Source organism: Haliotis rufescens, unplaced genomic scaffold (genome assembly GCF_023055435.1).
Source record: "Haliotis rufescens isolate VD_foot unplaced genomic scaffold, xgHalRufe1.0.p SCAF_6, whole genome shotgun sequence".
Lineage (NCBI taxonomy): Eukaryota > Metazoa > Mollusca > Gastropoda > Lepetellida > Haliotidae > Haliotis > Haliotis rufescens.
In genome coordinates this window covers 37,040,419-37,058,457 of record NW_025964334.1, presented here as the reverse complement: position 1 = coordinate 37,058,457, position 18,039 = coordinate 37,040,419, and the positions used below count along the sequence as shown (strand labels likewise).

Below are 18,039 nucleotides of genomic sequence, written 5' to 3'. Positions count from 1 at the left end.
TAAGACAAGCATAGGTTGCTGAAGACCTGTTCTAGCCCGGATCTTCTTGGGCTGTAAATGCTCATGGATGTGTTCTCCCGTCATCTTATGAATAACCAGGTCTCAGCCTTACAAACAAGATAGAAATGGTTAGAACAATGATCTGCATCGTCTCCGGGATGCGACGGCACGCAATCAGCCGTGTCCCAATGTAAGCACCTAATCCCCATTTTAGTTCCATGCACTGGGGTTTAAATCAATACTAGTCAAGTGGGGTTTTATATTTCTTTTATTGATTTAAACCCCTCTGACTCCATCAGGTGCAGTAGAACCTGAACAATTTTAACTTATCCGGAGGCCCAGTCATCTGAGGCACTGCGATTTGCTGAGCAGAGTTGCATCCATTGGGCACGCCAAAAAGCAATGATTGTGGGTTCGAATCATGATCAGTCTACCCATTTACTCCTCCAATTTGTTGCATATTTAATCCGTTTAAATACTGTATTCGCTCTATGAAGCGCCCTCAAACCATCAACCTTCCTCTCTCCAGATAGACGCTCTATCCACTACACTAAGCTTAAGGAGGCGGTAATATTCAACAGTGTACGGAGGTACATGGATGACTTGGGAGACGGCAAAGGATTTTCACTTCTCTGTCCTTCGTCCTTGGATTAAGTCATCAGTTCCACCAACACTTAATGAAATTAATTACCTACTTGCACAACAATGTGACCAATAAGACATAACAGAAACTTGCTTTTTTGTAGAGAAAGTTTATTCCATTCACTCAACATTTTACAAAATATACAAATGCCAAAATCTACACTCGCACAATGTTTGTAAACCACAATGAAAGACTTCCACTCATGTATATTTCCACGACATAATTTACATTTTGATATCGTTACCTCTACCTTTAAGTAGTGGAATAACTTATTTGCTTGTTGCAAATCCAACTCTGTTATTTCCGAGATCAAATTCAGTGTACTGAGGCCCAATAAAGACATCTCCAAGGATCCACAGGGGTCCCCGGGGTGGTGGCACATCAATAGGGGTGAAGCCACTGAGGCAGATGGTGGTACCCCCCTGAGACACCTGGAACAAACACCCACACAGTGTAGGGACAGACAGACAGACAGACAGGAAAGACCACAGCCACAAGCAGCCACTAGATGGCTAGTGCTGATCCATTAAGCATGTAGAGATGTATAAGGAAATTTATACTTCTCAACATTTGACAGGCTACCGGGATATTTCATGTGACATAATGCAACAACTGATTGAACTGTGTGTTTATGTTTAATCAACTTGAAAAGTTGCACATGCTTCAGTTCCATGGCAATATTGTATACTATTTGTATGACAACATGTCTGATATATCAGTCACATTCAGATCCCACCTGGACACTCCCTATCAAAAGTCGAGAAGTGTATTTTCAAAGTACCTGGTAACCTAAAATAATCACCAAAATTACTTCAAATTGAACCATAATTTCAAAATTTTAATCCTGTATTAATACTTTTCTGATTTAAAAAAAAAAAAAAAAATCACTTTGTGAGAACATTTTCATTTTGCAATATAAAAATAGAATGAACCCTTTTCTCCCTTTTGAATATTGAGGAGTACACAATGTCATTTGAGCTTTCTTCACAATATCAATAGGGACTCTTAAGAAATACACTAAAGCTTAATGGATCAAGATGCACAAGGATTAGTACAGTACGTCCAAGGTCTCCGATCATGCTTTTTGACGAGGAAGAGGCTGAAAACATCAAGCTACTGTTGGAGAGAGAGAAAGTGCAAGACAAATGAGTGCTGGACAGTTACATAGTATGGCAGCTTCGTGCTATTTGTGCCTCACATACTTATTAAGTTGAGTTTAAAACAAGTATCGAGCCACAGTCATTCCATCTACCACACACATACTTTGGGCATCATCATTGCAAACTCTCAATCATGTAGGTATTTATCACTAAGTCGCTTAGACTGAAACTTTACTAGATGGCAAAAGCTGCACAATAGAAACCAATGTGAATGTTAATGTTAATGTTTCAAACCACCCTCCTGCTCCAAGAATAGATGAAAGAAAGAACTGCAACACAAAAGATATTAGCCAAGCCAAGCAGAAACGACAAGCAACCCCCCATGCCAAATGCAGGAACAAGACAAACAGACAGTCAAGGCTTTTTTTAAAAGGCATTCATGCATAGAATCCTCAAACCAGGTCTCAGTCTGCTGCAGGGTTTACCTCTTAAGCAAGACCAAGGCCACAACCAAACGATTATAATGTCTCAACAAGCTCTGGCTGGAGAGAAAGTTTGTAAATATTCGCTGCAGTTGTTAGCAAGCCATGAAAACAACTCACCAGCAAGACCAACTATCTACAGTGAGGACTACGTTCCCCGACTTCCTCAAGGAGTAGGTTTGTCACGTGTACAGCTAACATTCCTGATAGTCATGTAAAACTGGATGCAAAGATGGAAGGCATAAAGGAGTGTAGTCTGTCTCTTCATTCTGGTAGTTGACATCCAGACTATGAAAATAGTAACTAAACTTTGGTTTTGTATACATTTTGTGTACCACTATGTTTAACATGCATAATTATCAGACAAGGCAGCAGAAACTTAAGCCAACGGTTATGATTAGTGAGTTTCTAGCCAAGCAGAGTTAGTGGACTTCTTGTCAAGATTTCATCTTCTAAAAGAAGACGATGCTAATTGAAAAACCTCAAACATTCAAAGAGATGCTATACACTTGCTAAGTGCATCCTTGGTTCCGATTAGTACATTATCAGTTTTAACCCCTTCATTGAGACACATAATACCATAATCTGGGCTACACTGCATCAAGAAAGCGACCAACAACAAACAAACACTCTGATTAACATGATTAAACTATACAAAGTAGTCATTACACCGAGATTCAAATATTTACAAGTGGAATTAACTGAATTGCCTTTAAAATTAAAGACAAGATTTCACATGATCAGATCACATTGATCATCACGAATCACAGCAGAATAGCTTGTGTTTACTCCACCATGTACAGATTTATTCCTTCTGTAGCTTGCTCACTTACTCACTCACTGGTCGATATAGCACTATAGGAATTCAAGTTTACCACTGTTTTGATGGTAAATGTGTAAAAACATAAGCTGGTAACATCACCTATCATTAAGATCTAAATTGTTTCAAGTATCAATCATTATTGATCATGATTACAGAGTGTTTTATATACGGAAAATGTTTGGTTTATTCTAACATTTCCATGCAGAAACAACTAATTTCTTGACGGTGCAAATCCAACACGATTTTTGGCCAAATCAAATTCAGTGTAGTATGGTCCAATGAAAACATCTCCCAAAATCCACAGAGGCCCCCTGGGAGGCGGCACGTCCAGAGCAATGAAGCCACTCAGACAGATGCTCACCCCGCCCTCAGAAACCTGAAAAGGTACATGGCATTATGGGTAATCTTAGGGTCCAAGCAGACAGACAGACAGACAGACAGACAGACAGAGAGAGAGAGAGAGAGAGAGAGAGAGATATAAGGCTGTAGTTGAGTAAGGGGAGGTAACCAGGGACAATTAAGCAATACATATGAGGGCATGAGCAAAGGTGAAAGCAAACATACAGCATACAGAAACATATTGTCTAGTTAACACAATATAACAGTTACAGTGTAGTCATAACACCAAAAGCAACATTGAGAACATATTTAACCAGTTTTGTGACATTACAATCAAGGTCCCTCTCCGTCAGGGTACAACCAAGTCACTGTAAGTCACCTTCAGATCCAGTCTAGTTACCTGTCATCACAACAGTGCTGCGGACCCCATCTAACCGCAGGTAATCAGCCCGACATCCATGAGGAGATGTGCCCAATACTCATGCTGGGATTCCACAGCCCTCCCTAGTCATTTGAAGACTTTACTGGCCACAGTAGGCTGGTGTTATTGGCCGACCTATGACAAGACTTACCGTGAGAACATACTGTTGTCCTGTCAGAGGGAATGCTTTTCCTCCAATCGTGAACGTGATTACAGGCAGGCTGGGGATCTTGTTACAGTCGACCATGTACTGTGTATAGAACATACGTCATGTAGCCAACAGTTTTAAGAAAGGAACAAGAATTAGTTTTTGTTATAGCAGCTGTTGCAGCATGGCTGGCGTCATCCTTGACTATCCAGTCCTGGAGAGATGGAGAGAGTGACATCACCTCCCACATGGAGCAATGGGGCCAGGGTATTTATCATAATACAATGGCAAAAACAAACAATATGCTGGATAATCAAGGATGGGCTGGCTGCTGGCGGTCTAAAATGTCCTTTATTAAACTGAACTAGTATACTTTATCATGATAGCATGAAAGTTAATTACAGGGGAGCTAACGCTCACAGAACCTAACTCAGAACAGTAACATAGCAAACATGGCTAAAAAAATAATAGTGTTGGTTCTCAGGCACCACCCGCATCATCATAAAGTCTGCCGCACGTTTTGTTTTTATTTCCATTTTCCAAAATATACTACTCAAAAGAAGTTAAGGATCACCTGATTCTTTCATATTACAATAGTTAATCTCTCATGCCATGACAGATTAACATTACCAATATGAAAGAATCGGGTGATCCTTAACTTCTTTTGAGTAGTATATATAAAAATCCAAATACTTAAACACAAAAAATGCAAAAACGAAACGTGCCATGAACTTTATGATAATGTGGGCAGTGCCTGAGAACCAAGACTATTATTTGTTTAAGCCTTAGTCTCCTCTTAAACATGGAAGAGGACAGTTAGAATCATTTTAACATATTTTAAAACTCGAATCCTTCATATAAGTCTGGTGTACCTCTCCTTTGGCGAGTGGTGTTGCTCCGATGGCCTGGTTCAGCTTGGTGACCTCTGATGTGGGTCCAGCCAGGAGAGAAGTGCCAGTGTCAGCAATAGCCTTGCATCCTCCTTCACAGAATTTTGATGATCCCAGAGTGATACTGAAATATTCAGCAATATTCAAGCTACATCAATATTCAAGCTACATCAATCTGTAACCATGTAAGTACCGTATTCGACATAATAAGCGCCCACTGCGATATTTGCTAATAAATTGTCTAGTGAACAATCCCAATTAGCACCCCTTCAGATTGATCAATGTACACAAGACGTATTTATTCGTGTATAATACGCACTTGTGTGTAATATGCACCCTCAATTATGGGGAATTTAACTCTGGAAAAATATATCTGTCGTATATAAACATTTCAGGCTGTCAGCATAAACCACGAAATTTATCTTTCAACTCTGTTTTTTTCACCAAAATAATATTCTAATAAGAGCCCCCTATTTCTAATTTTGAGAGCGCCCTGCGCGCTTATTACGTCGAATACAGTAATTGAGTCTGGACCAAACAAATCAATAACTGAAAGCATGAGTGAGTGAGTGAGCATCTTCCTGAGGCAAGGGAATAAACTGACTATAGGCTTTCCTCCCACATCAAGCTGACAGGCTGTGATATAACTGGAATACTATTCCCAAGTCAATCCGGTGTTACACCACTCACTCACAATCTTCCCGAGGCAAGGGAGTTAACTGACCAATGGCGAGTGAGTGGTTTAACAACCGATTTGAATTAGGAATAGTATTCCAGTTATAACATATCATGTCAGCTTGATGTGGGAGGAAAGACGAAAGTGATGCAGGGCTTAGATATTTACGACTCTGGTGAAATCCACTAGAATGGGTATGGTGCTGACAAACGTAGAATCATAATCAGGCAAACCGTACAATGACACAAAATCAGCCAAATCAGTGAGTGAGTATGGTTTTACGCTCCTTTTAGCAATATTTCAGCCATACCACAGCAAGGAAAATGAGCTTCACACACTATACCCATGTAATAATCAAACTCAGGTTTTTGGCATGATGTGCGAACGCTTTAGCCTCTGGGCTAACCCCAACACCCCCTCCCTGCCAAATCTGACCACCCAATCCTCATTAATAGCTCTTATAACAAGAACAGGACACTGCTGAACTATTGTTCCCCAGAAAACACGAGCAACAGACCACATCATCAAGACACACAGTCTCACCACATGATCCATGCCATGGGGTACACTGATACACAATCAGCAACAGACCAACAGACCACATCATCAAGACACACAGTCTCACCACATGATCCATGCTATGGGGTGCACTGATACACAATCAGCAACAGACCACATCATCAAGACACACAGTCTCACCACATGATCCATGCTATGGGGTGCACTGATACACAATCAGCAACAGACCACATCATCAAGACACACATTCTCACCACATGATCCATGCCATGGGGTGCACTGATACACAATCAGCAACAGACCAACAGACCACATCATCAAGACACACAGTCTCACCACATGACCCCATGCTATGGGGTACACTGATACACAATCAGCAACAGACCAACAGACCACATCATCAAGACACACAGTCTCACCACATGACCCATGCTATGGGGTGCACTGATACACAATCAGCCAGGTCAGACATTGTGACCAACAAATCTTCACTTGTGAGCTCTTGTAACCAGTATTGGGATCACCATGGTGAGACCAATATGGTTCACAAGTTTTCTCAGTTGCCAGTTTGAAAGAGCATCAACAGATTTTTACTAAAAATCGTGTAAAAATTCTTAATAAATGTTAAAAAGTTGTTGTTTTTATATTAGATTCAAAGAATTTGCAAAATCGGTTCATAAGTGCAAAATAAAGGTGCTACATACCCGTCCATTTTGAACTCCCAATAGCCCTGCTCTGAGACTGGGACATAGGTGAAGTTCCCACTGTACTTGGCTGGGTCACTTCCTCCGAAGATCAGCTCACCCCCTTCCTTTGCCTTAGGGTTCCTGAAAACACAGCAAGTAGCCATGTGGGAAGAAGTCTTGCAGTATTACAGCATGAGGACATAGAATATCTTTTCCTGAAAGGTACCAAATCTCATTATACTACTGCAAAACAAAAATCTGAGGACATCTCCTTATGGCTCATGTCAGAATGACCTTTCATCCAACCAATCAGAGCGTTGCCTACCAGATCAGGAAAGTGACAGTCGGAATGTGCTTTCTAACCTTAAAAAAATTTCACATGGGGTATTCCGAACGACAGTTACAGGCTTTATGACTGAATCCATACAATCGAGGCCATCTATTAGCCTTTCCAGAAGATTCATTTGTTCAGGTTTCAAATCTTAAATCAAGAATATGTCAAAATATGTTTCAAAGTGCAGTCGGCAGTTTGAAATTAGTGCAATCAACACGAGAAAGCTGTCTTCTGATTGGCGAATGTCAACTTCTTGTCAGTAATTCCATTGGTCAGTCAAAGTTCGCGAAAGGTCAGTCTGACATGACCCATAATGGGATGTCCTGAGATCTTTGTTTAGCAGAAGCGGAAACTAAGATCTAATTCTAATGAGATTGGAAATGTACTAACTGTAGATTATACTGTGTTGGTTGCTGTCCTACTTTTATGTTGAACTGTAGTAACTGAACTAAGGTAGAAGGAGAAGACGGACTGGGGACACCTACCGACTCAGGTAGAAGGAGAAGATGGACTGGGGACACCTATCTACTCAGGTAGAAGGAGAAGACGGACTGGGGACACCTACCCACTCAGGTAGAAGGAGAAGACGGACTGGGGACACCTACCGACTCAGGTAGAAGGAGAAGATGGACTGGGGACACCTACCGACTCAGGTAGAAGGAGAAGATGGACTGGGGACACCTACCGACTCAGGCAGAAGGAGAAGACGGACTGGGGACACCTACCGACTCAGGTAGAAGGAGAAGATGGACTGGGGACACCTACCGACTCAGGCAGAAGGAGAAGACGGACTGGGGACACCTACCGACTCAGGTAGAAGGAGAAGACGGACTGGGGACACCTACCGACTCAGGTAGAAGGAGAAGATGGACTGGGGACACCTACCGACTCAGGTAGAAGGAGAAGACGGACTGGGGACACCTACCGACTCAGGTAGAAGGAGAAGATGGACTGGGGGACAAGTGACTGCTGCACCATGTTGTAGAAGACGGGGACGACCTGATCCACCGAGATGGAAGAATAGCCCAGTCCAAGGATTCCGTCAAACTTGGCAGCAACAAATGTGATCCCAGGCTGTTTGGTGGCCTCAGCAAATGTCTGTTTCTTCACTGTCACTGTGCCAATCTGCAAAGGTTTCATGGAAAACATTGGTGGAAGGATATGGCTCTACTGAACAGATCTATGCATTGACCACACAAGCAAGATATCTCAGGAATGTCTCATGATAAATGTATAATGTCTGGAGTGAAATAAATTAATATTCATGTTACTACCTTTCTGGCCGACATTACAGTTTACTTTCTATCCAATTCAGGCCTACATTACAGCATAACTTCTATCCAATTCATTCTGATATTACAGTTTACTTTCTATCCAAAGTACAGTGTTAATTTTCTGGTTACCTGGGTCACCTGGTACTTTTGTTTTGATCTCAGTTACAAAATAGCAAAAATGCTTGGCCAGAGGAATTTATTATCATGCATCATGATCCTGGTGAAACTATAACTAGACCGTCCCGACGATGTGTGAAGTAAACAAACCACGACACCCTAGCCTTAGGAAGCTTGTTGAGGTATGGAACATTTTGTTTGTATATTGTTTAACACCGCACTCAGCAATATCGTAGCTATATGATGGTGGTCTGTAAATAATCAAATCCCGGCCCGACAAATCAGTGATCAACATTGTGAACAACAATCTATGTCGTTAGGGCACAGGGACACGCTATCAACCTAGTCAGCCAGCCTGACCACCCGATCCATTTGTTTGCCTCTTACTGCCATCATAAGCTGCTGAGGACCAACCTAACCCAGAAACCCCAGGAAGGGTGAAACTGTACTTACTGTAACATCATCAGTGCTGAGGACCAACCTAACCCAGAATCCCCAGGACGTGTGAAACTGTACTTACTGTAACATCATCAGTGCTGAAGACCAACCTAACCCAGAAACCCCAGGAAGGGTGAAACTGTACTTACTGTAACATCATCAGTGCTGAGGACCAACCTAACCCAGAATCCCCAGGAAGTGTGAAACTGTACTTACTGTAACATCATCAGTGCTGAGGACCAACCTAACCCAGAAACCCCAGGAAGTGTGAAACTGTACTTACTGTAACATCACCAGTGCTGAGGACCAACCTAACCCAGAAACCCCAGGAAGTGTGAAACTGTACTTACTGTAACATCATCAGTGCTGAGGACCAACCTAACCCAGAAACCCCAGGAAGGGTGAAACTGTACTTACTGTAACATCATCAGTGCTGAAGACCAACCTAACCCAGAATCCCCAGGAAGTGTGAAACTGTACTTACTGTAACATCATCAGTGCTGAAGACCAACCTAACCCAGAAACCCCAGGAAGGGTGAAACTGTACTTACTGTAACATCATCAGTGCTGAGGAATCCACTGAGTTCACCAGTGCCGTACTGGATGGCAAACTTTGTGCCGTTGGCGATATATGTGTTGGACTTGGTGCTGTCATACTTGTTGTGGAGCACTGTGGGAGACAACAAACAATGTCAGAAACACAGCTGGGCCCGTCAACATATCGCTAATGCATGTTGGTAGGAACAAGATTCATATCAGGAGATCCCAACCATTTCATCAATTAATACCCTCAAAACTACTTTCCTTTACACTTGTTACACAAAATGAGTGAGTTTGGTCTAACGCCGCTTTTAACATTATTCCAGTTATATCACAGCGTGTCAGCTTAATGTGGGAGGAAAGCCAGAAGTGAAGCAGATCTCAGACGTTTACCACTTTGGTGAAACCCACGAGTATGGGTATGGTGCTGACAAACCTTGAAACATAATTGGGGCGAACCAGGATTCGAACCTACAATCATAGGTTTCTGGCGTGCCCAAGGGACGCAACTCTGCACAGCAAATCGCGGTGCCTTAACCGACTGGGCCACCCGTGCCCCCTACACAAAATGAAGTCTTTCTAGAACATATCTAAGTTCAGAATAACTTTTCAGAAACAAAAAGATAAGCAAACAAAACAATTATACCTACCTAACAGTTAACAACAGAATTAAACTTCCACTGGATAAACTGTATAGTCACTGAACATGTTACAGAATCCACAATATCATCACATGCTCAACAGCCTCAAATTACCTATGTCAGATACCTATCCATGCATGAAAAGATTGAATCCATCAGCAATCTAAAAAAACGTTTACATTAAACATCGATCACTGCATACAAAGGACCAGTTGAAAAGGCTGAATTCACCACCAATATTAATAAATGTGACATTATACATCAATCACTGCATACAAAGGACCAATTGAATAACCTGAATTTAATAACTTTAATAAACGCGACGTTTTACATCACAATCATTGGTTACAAAGGGACAATTGAAACCTTAGAGTGAGTGAGCATGTTTGGTGTTATGTGGCTTTGAACAGTATTCTAGTTATATCACAGCATGTCAGCCTAACCCGGGGGGAAAAGTCTGAAGTGATGCAGGTCTCAGATGTTTACCACTTTGCTGACAAGCCTTAGACTATTTGTCCGCCCATGCCCCCTGAAACCGTTGAATCCCCACAGGGATATAATAAACATGAAGTGAACCTGGAAACGTGCACATATTATCCAGCCCCTCTTCCAGCATTGGCTACTTACAGCAGGCAATATCAGTTAGAGAACATTTCTTGGACGGAACCCACAAGTTGGAGGATCCAGTATCAAAGATAACCTTGAAGTCCTGGGCTGGTGTCCCGATACTGATGGGGCCATAGTACTGGGCCTGGAGGAGAAACACACTTGTCAGCACTGGTAAACAATATCAAATCAACATACAACATCATAGCGACACACAACATCATAGCAACATATAGCAACACAAAGCAACGCACAACATCATAGCAACACATAGCAACACACATCATATCAACACATGGCAACACAAAGCAACGCACAACATCATAGCAACACGCAACATCATAGCAACACGCAACAACATAGCAACACACAACATCATAGCAACACGCAAAAACATAGCAACACACAACAACATAGCAACACGCAACATCATAGCAACAGACAACATCATAGCCACAAGTTAGTGACCAGTATATCATGGCACTTTAGCAAGTTTAGTTTTCATGAAAGCTGAAATATCTTTCAAAGGCCTGCCTAGATGTCCTAATGTTAACATTGTCAATGATGGTGACTGTTCAAAGTAAATCCCTCGCGTGCAATGTTTTACTGAGAAGAGAACATACATGATATAAGGCCCCCCTCCTCCCGAAAAAGGTAAGGTCTCAAGCAAAACAGAATTCTTAAAAAATGCTTAAGCTTTTTATGACAGTTTTTGTTTTACTTCTTACACAACATGTAAAATCTATCTGAACGTTCTTGATGGTCGCTTTGTGGAGAGCACCCAGTCATCTACCAGAGTTATCCTCAGTCATGACAATTATATATCATGACAATGTTGAAGGACTTTCACAATTGTGAGACTAAAGGAAAGTGATACAACTATCCATATTTACAAAAACAACATTTTGGCTCTGTGGTCACCATGTTCACTAAGTTTGTGTGTCTGCCATAGAATCAATAACACCACAATCCCATTAGCCATGTTAGCTGTTGGAAGAAAATTTGCCACGCCGCGGTAAAGCTATCATCATGATCATATCAATTAAGGCAATTAATTGAATTCAGAGTAGCCTCCCCTACTTCAAAAACTAAAAACATTGGGGCAAATTGGATTAATTTTTTTTTCTATCGGGGACTCAAATTGTGTTTTACCTTGTTTCAAATTTGGAAAAAATCCTGATCACAGTCTGTAAAACAGAGTTTTTTAACATAGTATTAAAAGATTGCATTCCATGCCATATCATAAAAGTAAGAATTAAACCTTTCACTCTTTATTTATCCTGCGACGGGTGAAATACAGGCTCCCTGTCCAAAGCCATAAAATTAGTTATTAGTAATTACATGAATTTGGAAATTCATAATTAAAATTTGGGAATTTATAATGATATTTGCTGCAGACTTGGGGTCGAATATCAGCCTCTGAGCAGGTCTAGATAAATCCATGGGAACAGCTACAGCATGAAATGTATCTCATTACACCAGGAACAAAAACAAAGGCCATGAACTGAAATACTAGGATAGTTCAGGTAAGTGGCAAAATGAGAAGCTACTTTTTTCCTTGTTAACTGGGGTTATTATTGTCACAAAAATTAACAGGGAAGTCAACATGATCACAAACACCTGATTTGTAGGACATGGGCAGTTTTCCTTCCAATTGGGGGTGAATGATACAGGAAGGTCTCGATATGATACGTATTGCGATACTCATGCGATGTATCAGTGTCATATTGTCGTGTGAAACTCATGACGCACTGGTGCATCACTTCACCCCTACTTCAACTCATATTTAACATGTTTCTCCCAATGAGATAGTTATTCTTTCGTTAATAAGTAACAAATCACTGCAAATAAGTTTGTTTGTTTGTTGTTTAACGCCGCACTCAGCAATATTCAAGCTATATGACGGCGGTCTGTAAATAATCGAGTCTGGACCAGACAATCCAGTGACCGATATTATGATCATCGATCCGCACAATTGGGACACTATACAACCAAGTCAGTGAGCCTCACCTAACGATCCCGTAAGTCGCCTCTTTCGACAAGCATTGTTGCCTTTTAGGGCAAGAATTGGTTGCTGAAGAGCTATTCTACCCCAGATCTTCATGGGTAAAAAATAAGTAAATAAAGTGTGTATGTATCGTATGTATAGTATTGAAGGCCACATATCATGGTACATCAGTGTATCATTTCACCCTTAGTCTAGAAAGAGTACTGGAGATAAAGCAACTGCCAGATTGCGTTTCAGTTATCACAAGAAACACTTGATCCAATCTTATCATATCTATGTTTGAGTGTTCTGATATGAACCAAGGACATGTACTTGCAACACTGCAAGATCAGCAAACTTGTGTGGCCACTGATGTACATACTGAAATAACTTCTAAATGCATCTTCCCAAGGCAAATGTGTTAACAGACTATTAAAGTCCAGTTTCCACCCTTGCCGAACAAGGCTGCAACTATGGAATTATATATTGGCTAGAAGAATGAGTCTATGCATAGACCAATTAAGATTGCATAATGAAATCGACATCTGGTTCTTAAACTGTCATGCAGATTTTGGTCGATCGCAGGATTTGCAAAGCATAAGTAAATCCATCTCGGCATCAAAAGATATTTTCCAAATCTTTCCATCTTTTTAATCAAGGAGCTCACGTGATTGGATGCACTTTGCAAAATAAGACCCTTTATGTAACCACAACAATTTTGATTATCGATCAAATCATCTTCACTGAGCGTACCTTTTTGATTGAAACAAATGCAAATGATAAGAGAGGTGGAATCTGATTGGTCAATAGGATGGATCTAGAAGGGACATGACTTGTAATGAACTGATGTTTATCCGAGTGCATTGGGCTAACGGTAGTAACTCGGTTCGTTTGCATCTATGAGTTTTGCTAACGCCGTGAAACTGTGGACATATGTTCCAGATCTGTTTAATATTGGTTTAAATGAATGTTGGTAAGATAAATTCATTGTCAACCGACCCCGCTGGGCATACAGTGTGTTGTACCCCGTGTGAGAGCACACAGGTAGGTCACACCATATACAGGAACTCCTCAAGATCTGTTGAAAACATGTAATGTCACAAGATTAGTTTTAAAATTGGATTGGAATGGAGAGTTCAGGCAGTGTCTGTAGCAGTAGCTCACATGGCTTATTAACCATCGTGTGTGATGGGCCAAGTTACCCCGACAAACAGTGACTCACATCAAGGTAGTTGCTGAGAGGCTCAGGGTCCGGTCCTGTCAACTTGCCGACGTTGTACTTCCTTGAGAGACTCTCGATAGACATGCCATGTTCCTTCAAAGTTTGACGGGCAGTCTTGAACTTGGTCAGTGGAATTCTGCAAAGGAAGGTTCACATTACAGTGACATAAGTAACCGACACATCCAGAATATTCTGAGTTATTTATCACACATGTCCATCCACAATGTCCTAACACACATGCCCATCCACATTGTTCTAAGTTATTTATCACACATGCCCATCCACAATGTCCTAAGTTATTTATCACACATGCCCATTCACATTGATCTGTGTTATTTACCATACAAGCTCACCCACATTATGCTAAATTTTTAATCACACATGCCCATCAACAATGTCCTAAGTTATTCAAAATACAAGCTCATCCACATTGTCCTAAGTTATTTACCATACACGCCCATCTACAATGTCCTAAGTTATTTACCATACATGCCCATCTACAATGTCCTAAGTTATTTACCATACATGCCCATGTACTGAAATGGTCAAAAACTCCAAACCATGCTGACCAAAAAGGCTTCAAAGATAAGTGAGCGAATGCCATGTAAGCTGCAGATATTCCACCTGAATGTTGGCAGCATGTAAAGGGTTAATCACAAGGCAAACCAGTGGCTGAGGGCAGCAAGTTCCACTCAATCGGGGGACACAATGACTGATCCTCATTATCATCATGATCATGGATAGTCAGCAACAAACTTTAATCTGTATTTACCAATTTACAACAAGTATGGGGTACTGGGACCTATTCTGACCCGGACTCCTCAAAAGCTTCAAATGCATTTATGCATTCTTGAAAAGCACATTTCATCACTATTCCATTTGATATTGGAAACTACATATACAAATAGGACTTGTGACATGTAGGGCTTCCACGAGTCCAAATTTTTGGACCTGAGTACCCGAGGGGTGAAACTCGACTCGTACTCGAGTACCCGAAAATAGGACGTCCTTTAAGAATATTGGTTCATTAGATCAAAATTGCCATCTAAAAGTATTAAAACATGTTATAGGTATAATTGAACTACACTGAAATAGAGAGCGTCCACGGAACTTGTTTATCTGTCAAAGTGTATGGAAGTGTTCAGTGTTAATGTTTGCTTGTAACTGCACTAATCTTAATCACGACCTTCAAAAACATTACGCCACGTCTACAAAAACTACAATACATACTGAACACAAAACAAGTTGTTTTTTTCTGACGATCAGCGTTTCATTCGACACCTGCCAACAAGCACGAACAATAATTCGCAGGAAGAAAATCGATAATGTGCATCACGTGACATACAGCTGCTGGGCTGCAAGACTAAGGCCGCTATATTGAAATGTAGTACTATAAGTTCATTCATTCATGAGTTGGTCACGTTTTCAAACTGTACCAAACTGTCGACCTGTCGCTTGATTTGTAAGCACTGAAATAACACATATATATCAGCTAATCAGTTGTTAATCTGTGTAAGGGAATACACTTGGCATTTGATGTCGGAGCAAAGAAGCAATAATCGCCTTGATACATTCAATTTCTTAAAGTCGGGAAGGAAAAACAATAAATATGTCTATTTTATGTGACATTCTCAATTGTTCTAATGTACATCTACTTTCTACAAAGAATACATTATTCAAACAATATTTTTTGGAGCTTTAATCAATATATTGATGAACAATTGAACATTGAAACAGAGTGATCTCCCCTTATCGAGTACTCGAGTCCTTGATAACGGACTCGAGTCCCAGTAAAACCGACCCGGCCCCGAGTACTCGTTGAAGCCCTAGTGACATGATCATCACATCAAAGATACTGCATCAAAACATTGAAATAAAAGTGCACTGCCAGCACAGATATATTTAAAATAAATAGATCATGCATAGAGGCTACCTTTAAAATATATTATATATTTGAATCACAAGGGGCCCCAGAACCAGCAGATAAAGAAATATCAAGCTTAATGCTTTCATAAACAATTTCATTCTTAGCCCAGTGGGGTCATCATCAAACAGTCAGCGTGATTGCGATAGTTGGCAATCCAGTGCACACTGTTTAATATGTCCTTCTAGAAGTATTGTATACAATCAAATGTTAATAAAAACAGTGTGGGCACTGTACAAAAGCTGCAATTTTAAATTAAATATGCAATACAGCGGTAGAAACTAACATTTTTAGTCTTCTAGTCCTTATGATGATAACAAGTTAGTTGCAAAACCCTTATAAAGGGCAAATTTCTACTAGTCCTTATGATACCTCTACTATTGGGCAGTTTGGCAAGGACTACAGGACTAGTGCCAATTTCGAAAGCTGCAATATTTTGCAAATGTGTGTCAATTTGAATGCCAGGATGTTCTGCCTACTGGATATTTCCTACCAATTTGTACCTTTTCGCGTACAACTCATTTCTGTCTTTCAATAAATATGCCTATATGTGCGAGGAACATTTTATTTGACTGTGTTTAATTGAGAAGGTTTAACTTTAAGCAAATAGGTTAAAAGAGGCACTCTAGAATCACTGGAACATAGTGTTCATTGATAGGACTCAGTATTGAATAGGTCAAGACTGCCCCACAGATGGGAAAGCTGGTATATTAACATGATTAATATGATTATGTCTTATAATGTGCATGTGCACCATTTGAAAACTTACCTTAAACATGTTACACAGTGTTAAAGTGAGAATTGTGCAATGGTGTGTCCCACTATGGTTATGAAAGGGTGATTGTTATACAATCAATACCTTTAAAGAAAAGTTTGTATGCCTGACCACAAAAAAACTTTCAAAATGAAGTGCATCCAATCCCTCCTGGGTATAATTCATGCTGGCTTTATAAACATGTATACCTCAGCTGTAACTCATACTGTAAGTGCTGATGGAAAGAAAAAAATAATTCAGTATTGTGCTAAACATGATGCACATCACAAATACGTACCATCACATGTATGCCCTGCAATTTAGATCTAGATCATAATGACGACGCCCCAGTCATTGAAGACGGTAGTGTTTTGCATTAAAGTAAGCATGCCTTGCAACCATAAACAAAACAAATCTTCAGAAAAATACTAACTACATAGTCAGTGAGTTGGATTTTACGCCGCTTTTAGTAATATTCCAGCAACACCACAGCAGGGAATACCAGAAATGGGCTTCACTTGTACACATGTGGGGAATTGAACTCAGGTTTCGGTGCGAACAAGTAAAAACTTTAACCACAAGGCTACCCCAGAGCCTATACAATTTAGAAATATATTCTCATCATTATCATATTTTATCCTATTTTTGGCTGTTGCTTTTACCATGTTTACACGGAAAGACTATCATACATTCCCCCAACCTAAACTTCATATATATTTACTTATATAGCTCATACAAAGTGTGGGGTAAGTACTGTAGTCCTTTCAGATATGAATTTCTCTCAAACATAACCATTGTTCATGCATAGAAACAAGTCAAGACAATTATAAACAGGCAAATAGATCCCAATTTGGACGAGTGAGGTGTTTGTTTGTTGTTTAACTCCACCATGTCCACACCCAACAATATTCCAGCTGAATGACAGAGTCTGGTCCAGACAATCCAGAGATTGACATCATGAGCATCAATCCACGCAATTGGGATACGATGATATGCCTTAACCAAATCAGTGAGTCAGACCACCTGATCCCACTAGTTGCCTCTTATGTCAAGCATGGGTTGTCTAGTCCAGACTATTTACAGACCTCCGTTACACAAACAACAAACAAACAAATCAGCCAGCCAGTAAACATGGTAAACATTTAAGCTTGGGACAAGCTATGGGTGACAGCTCCGTCAAGTCATGGCAATATAAACCACTACGTCACACATTTTAACTACCAGATCCTTAGTTTAGTCATCTCTCTTGACAAGCATGGATGCTAGGGGCCTTTTCTGTCCTGGAATTCCCATTGGGTATTCTTTGTATTTGAACAGAAGACTTTGAGAGATAGTGAATGAGCATGAAGGTGAAGTGAAATGAAATGGGGACGGGTTTAACATTGCGTTATTGCACTTATATAGCGACATGCATGTGTGTGTGCGTGTGTGTGCTTGTACTAGTGAACCATTTCTTTCTTCAGCCCCCGGATGCT

The 18,039-nt window shown here is 40.5% G+C and overlaps 1 protein-coding gene across 2 annotated transcripts in view; it reads right to left on the bottom strand.

Annotated features, from left to right (window-relative positions):
- Positions 1-731: 731 nt before the first annotated feature.
- The window catches only part of LOC124112264 (lysosomal aspartic protease-like), an 18,147-nt gene continuing 839 nt past the window's right edge, over positions 732-18,039 (bottom strand). The window contains exons 2-9 of one of the 2 annotated variants that reach the window (XM_046472287.2): positions 13,887-14,022; positions 10,699-10,822; positions 9,442-9,560; positions 7,987-8,186; positions 6,746-6,868; positions 4,829-4,970; positions 3,960-4,058; positions 732-1,074 (exon numbers count right to left, since the gene is read on the bottom strand). In XM_046472287.2, the coding sequence (XP_046328243.1) occupies positions 913-1,074; positions 3,960-4,058; positions 4,829-4,970; positions 6,746-6,868; positions 7,987-8,186; positions 9,442-9,560; positions 10,699-10,822; positions 13,887-14,022 (1,105 nt within the window). In that variant the 3' untranslated portion in view covers positions 732-912. Of the gene's footprint in view, positions 1,075-1,498; positions 3,425-3,959; positions 4,059-4,828; positions 4,971-6,745; positions 6,869-7,986; positions 8,187-9,441; positions 9,561-10,698; positions 10,823-13,886; positions 14,023-18,039 lie in introns of those variants that run through there. The other variant, XM_046472286.2, reaches the window with a different exon arrangement.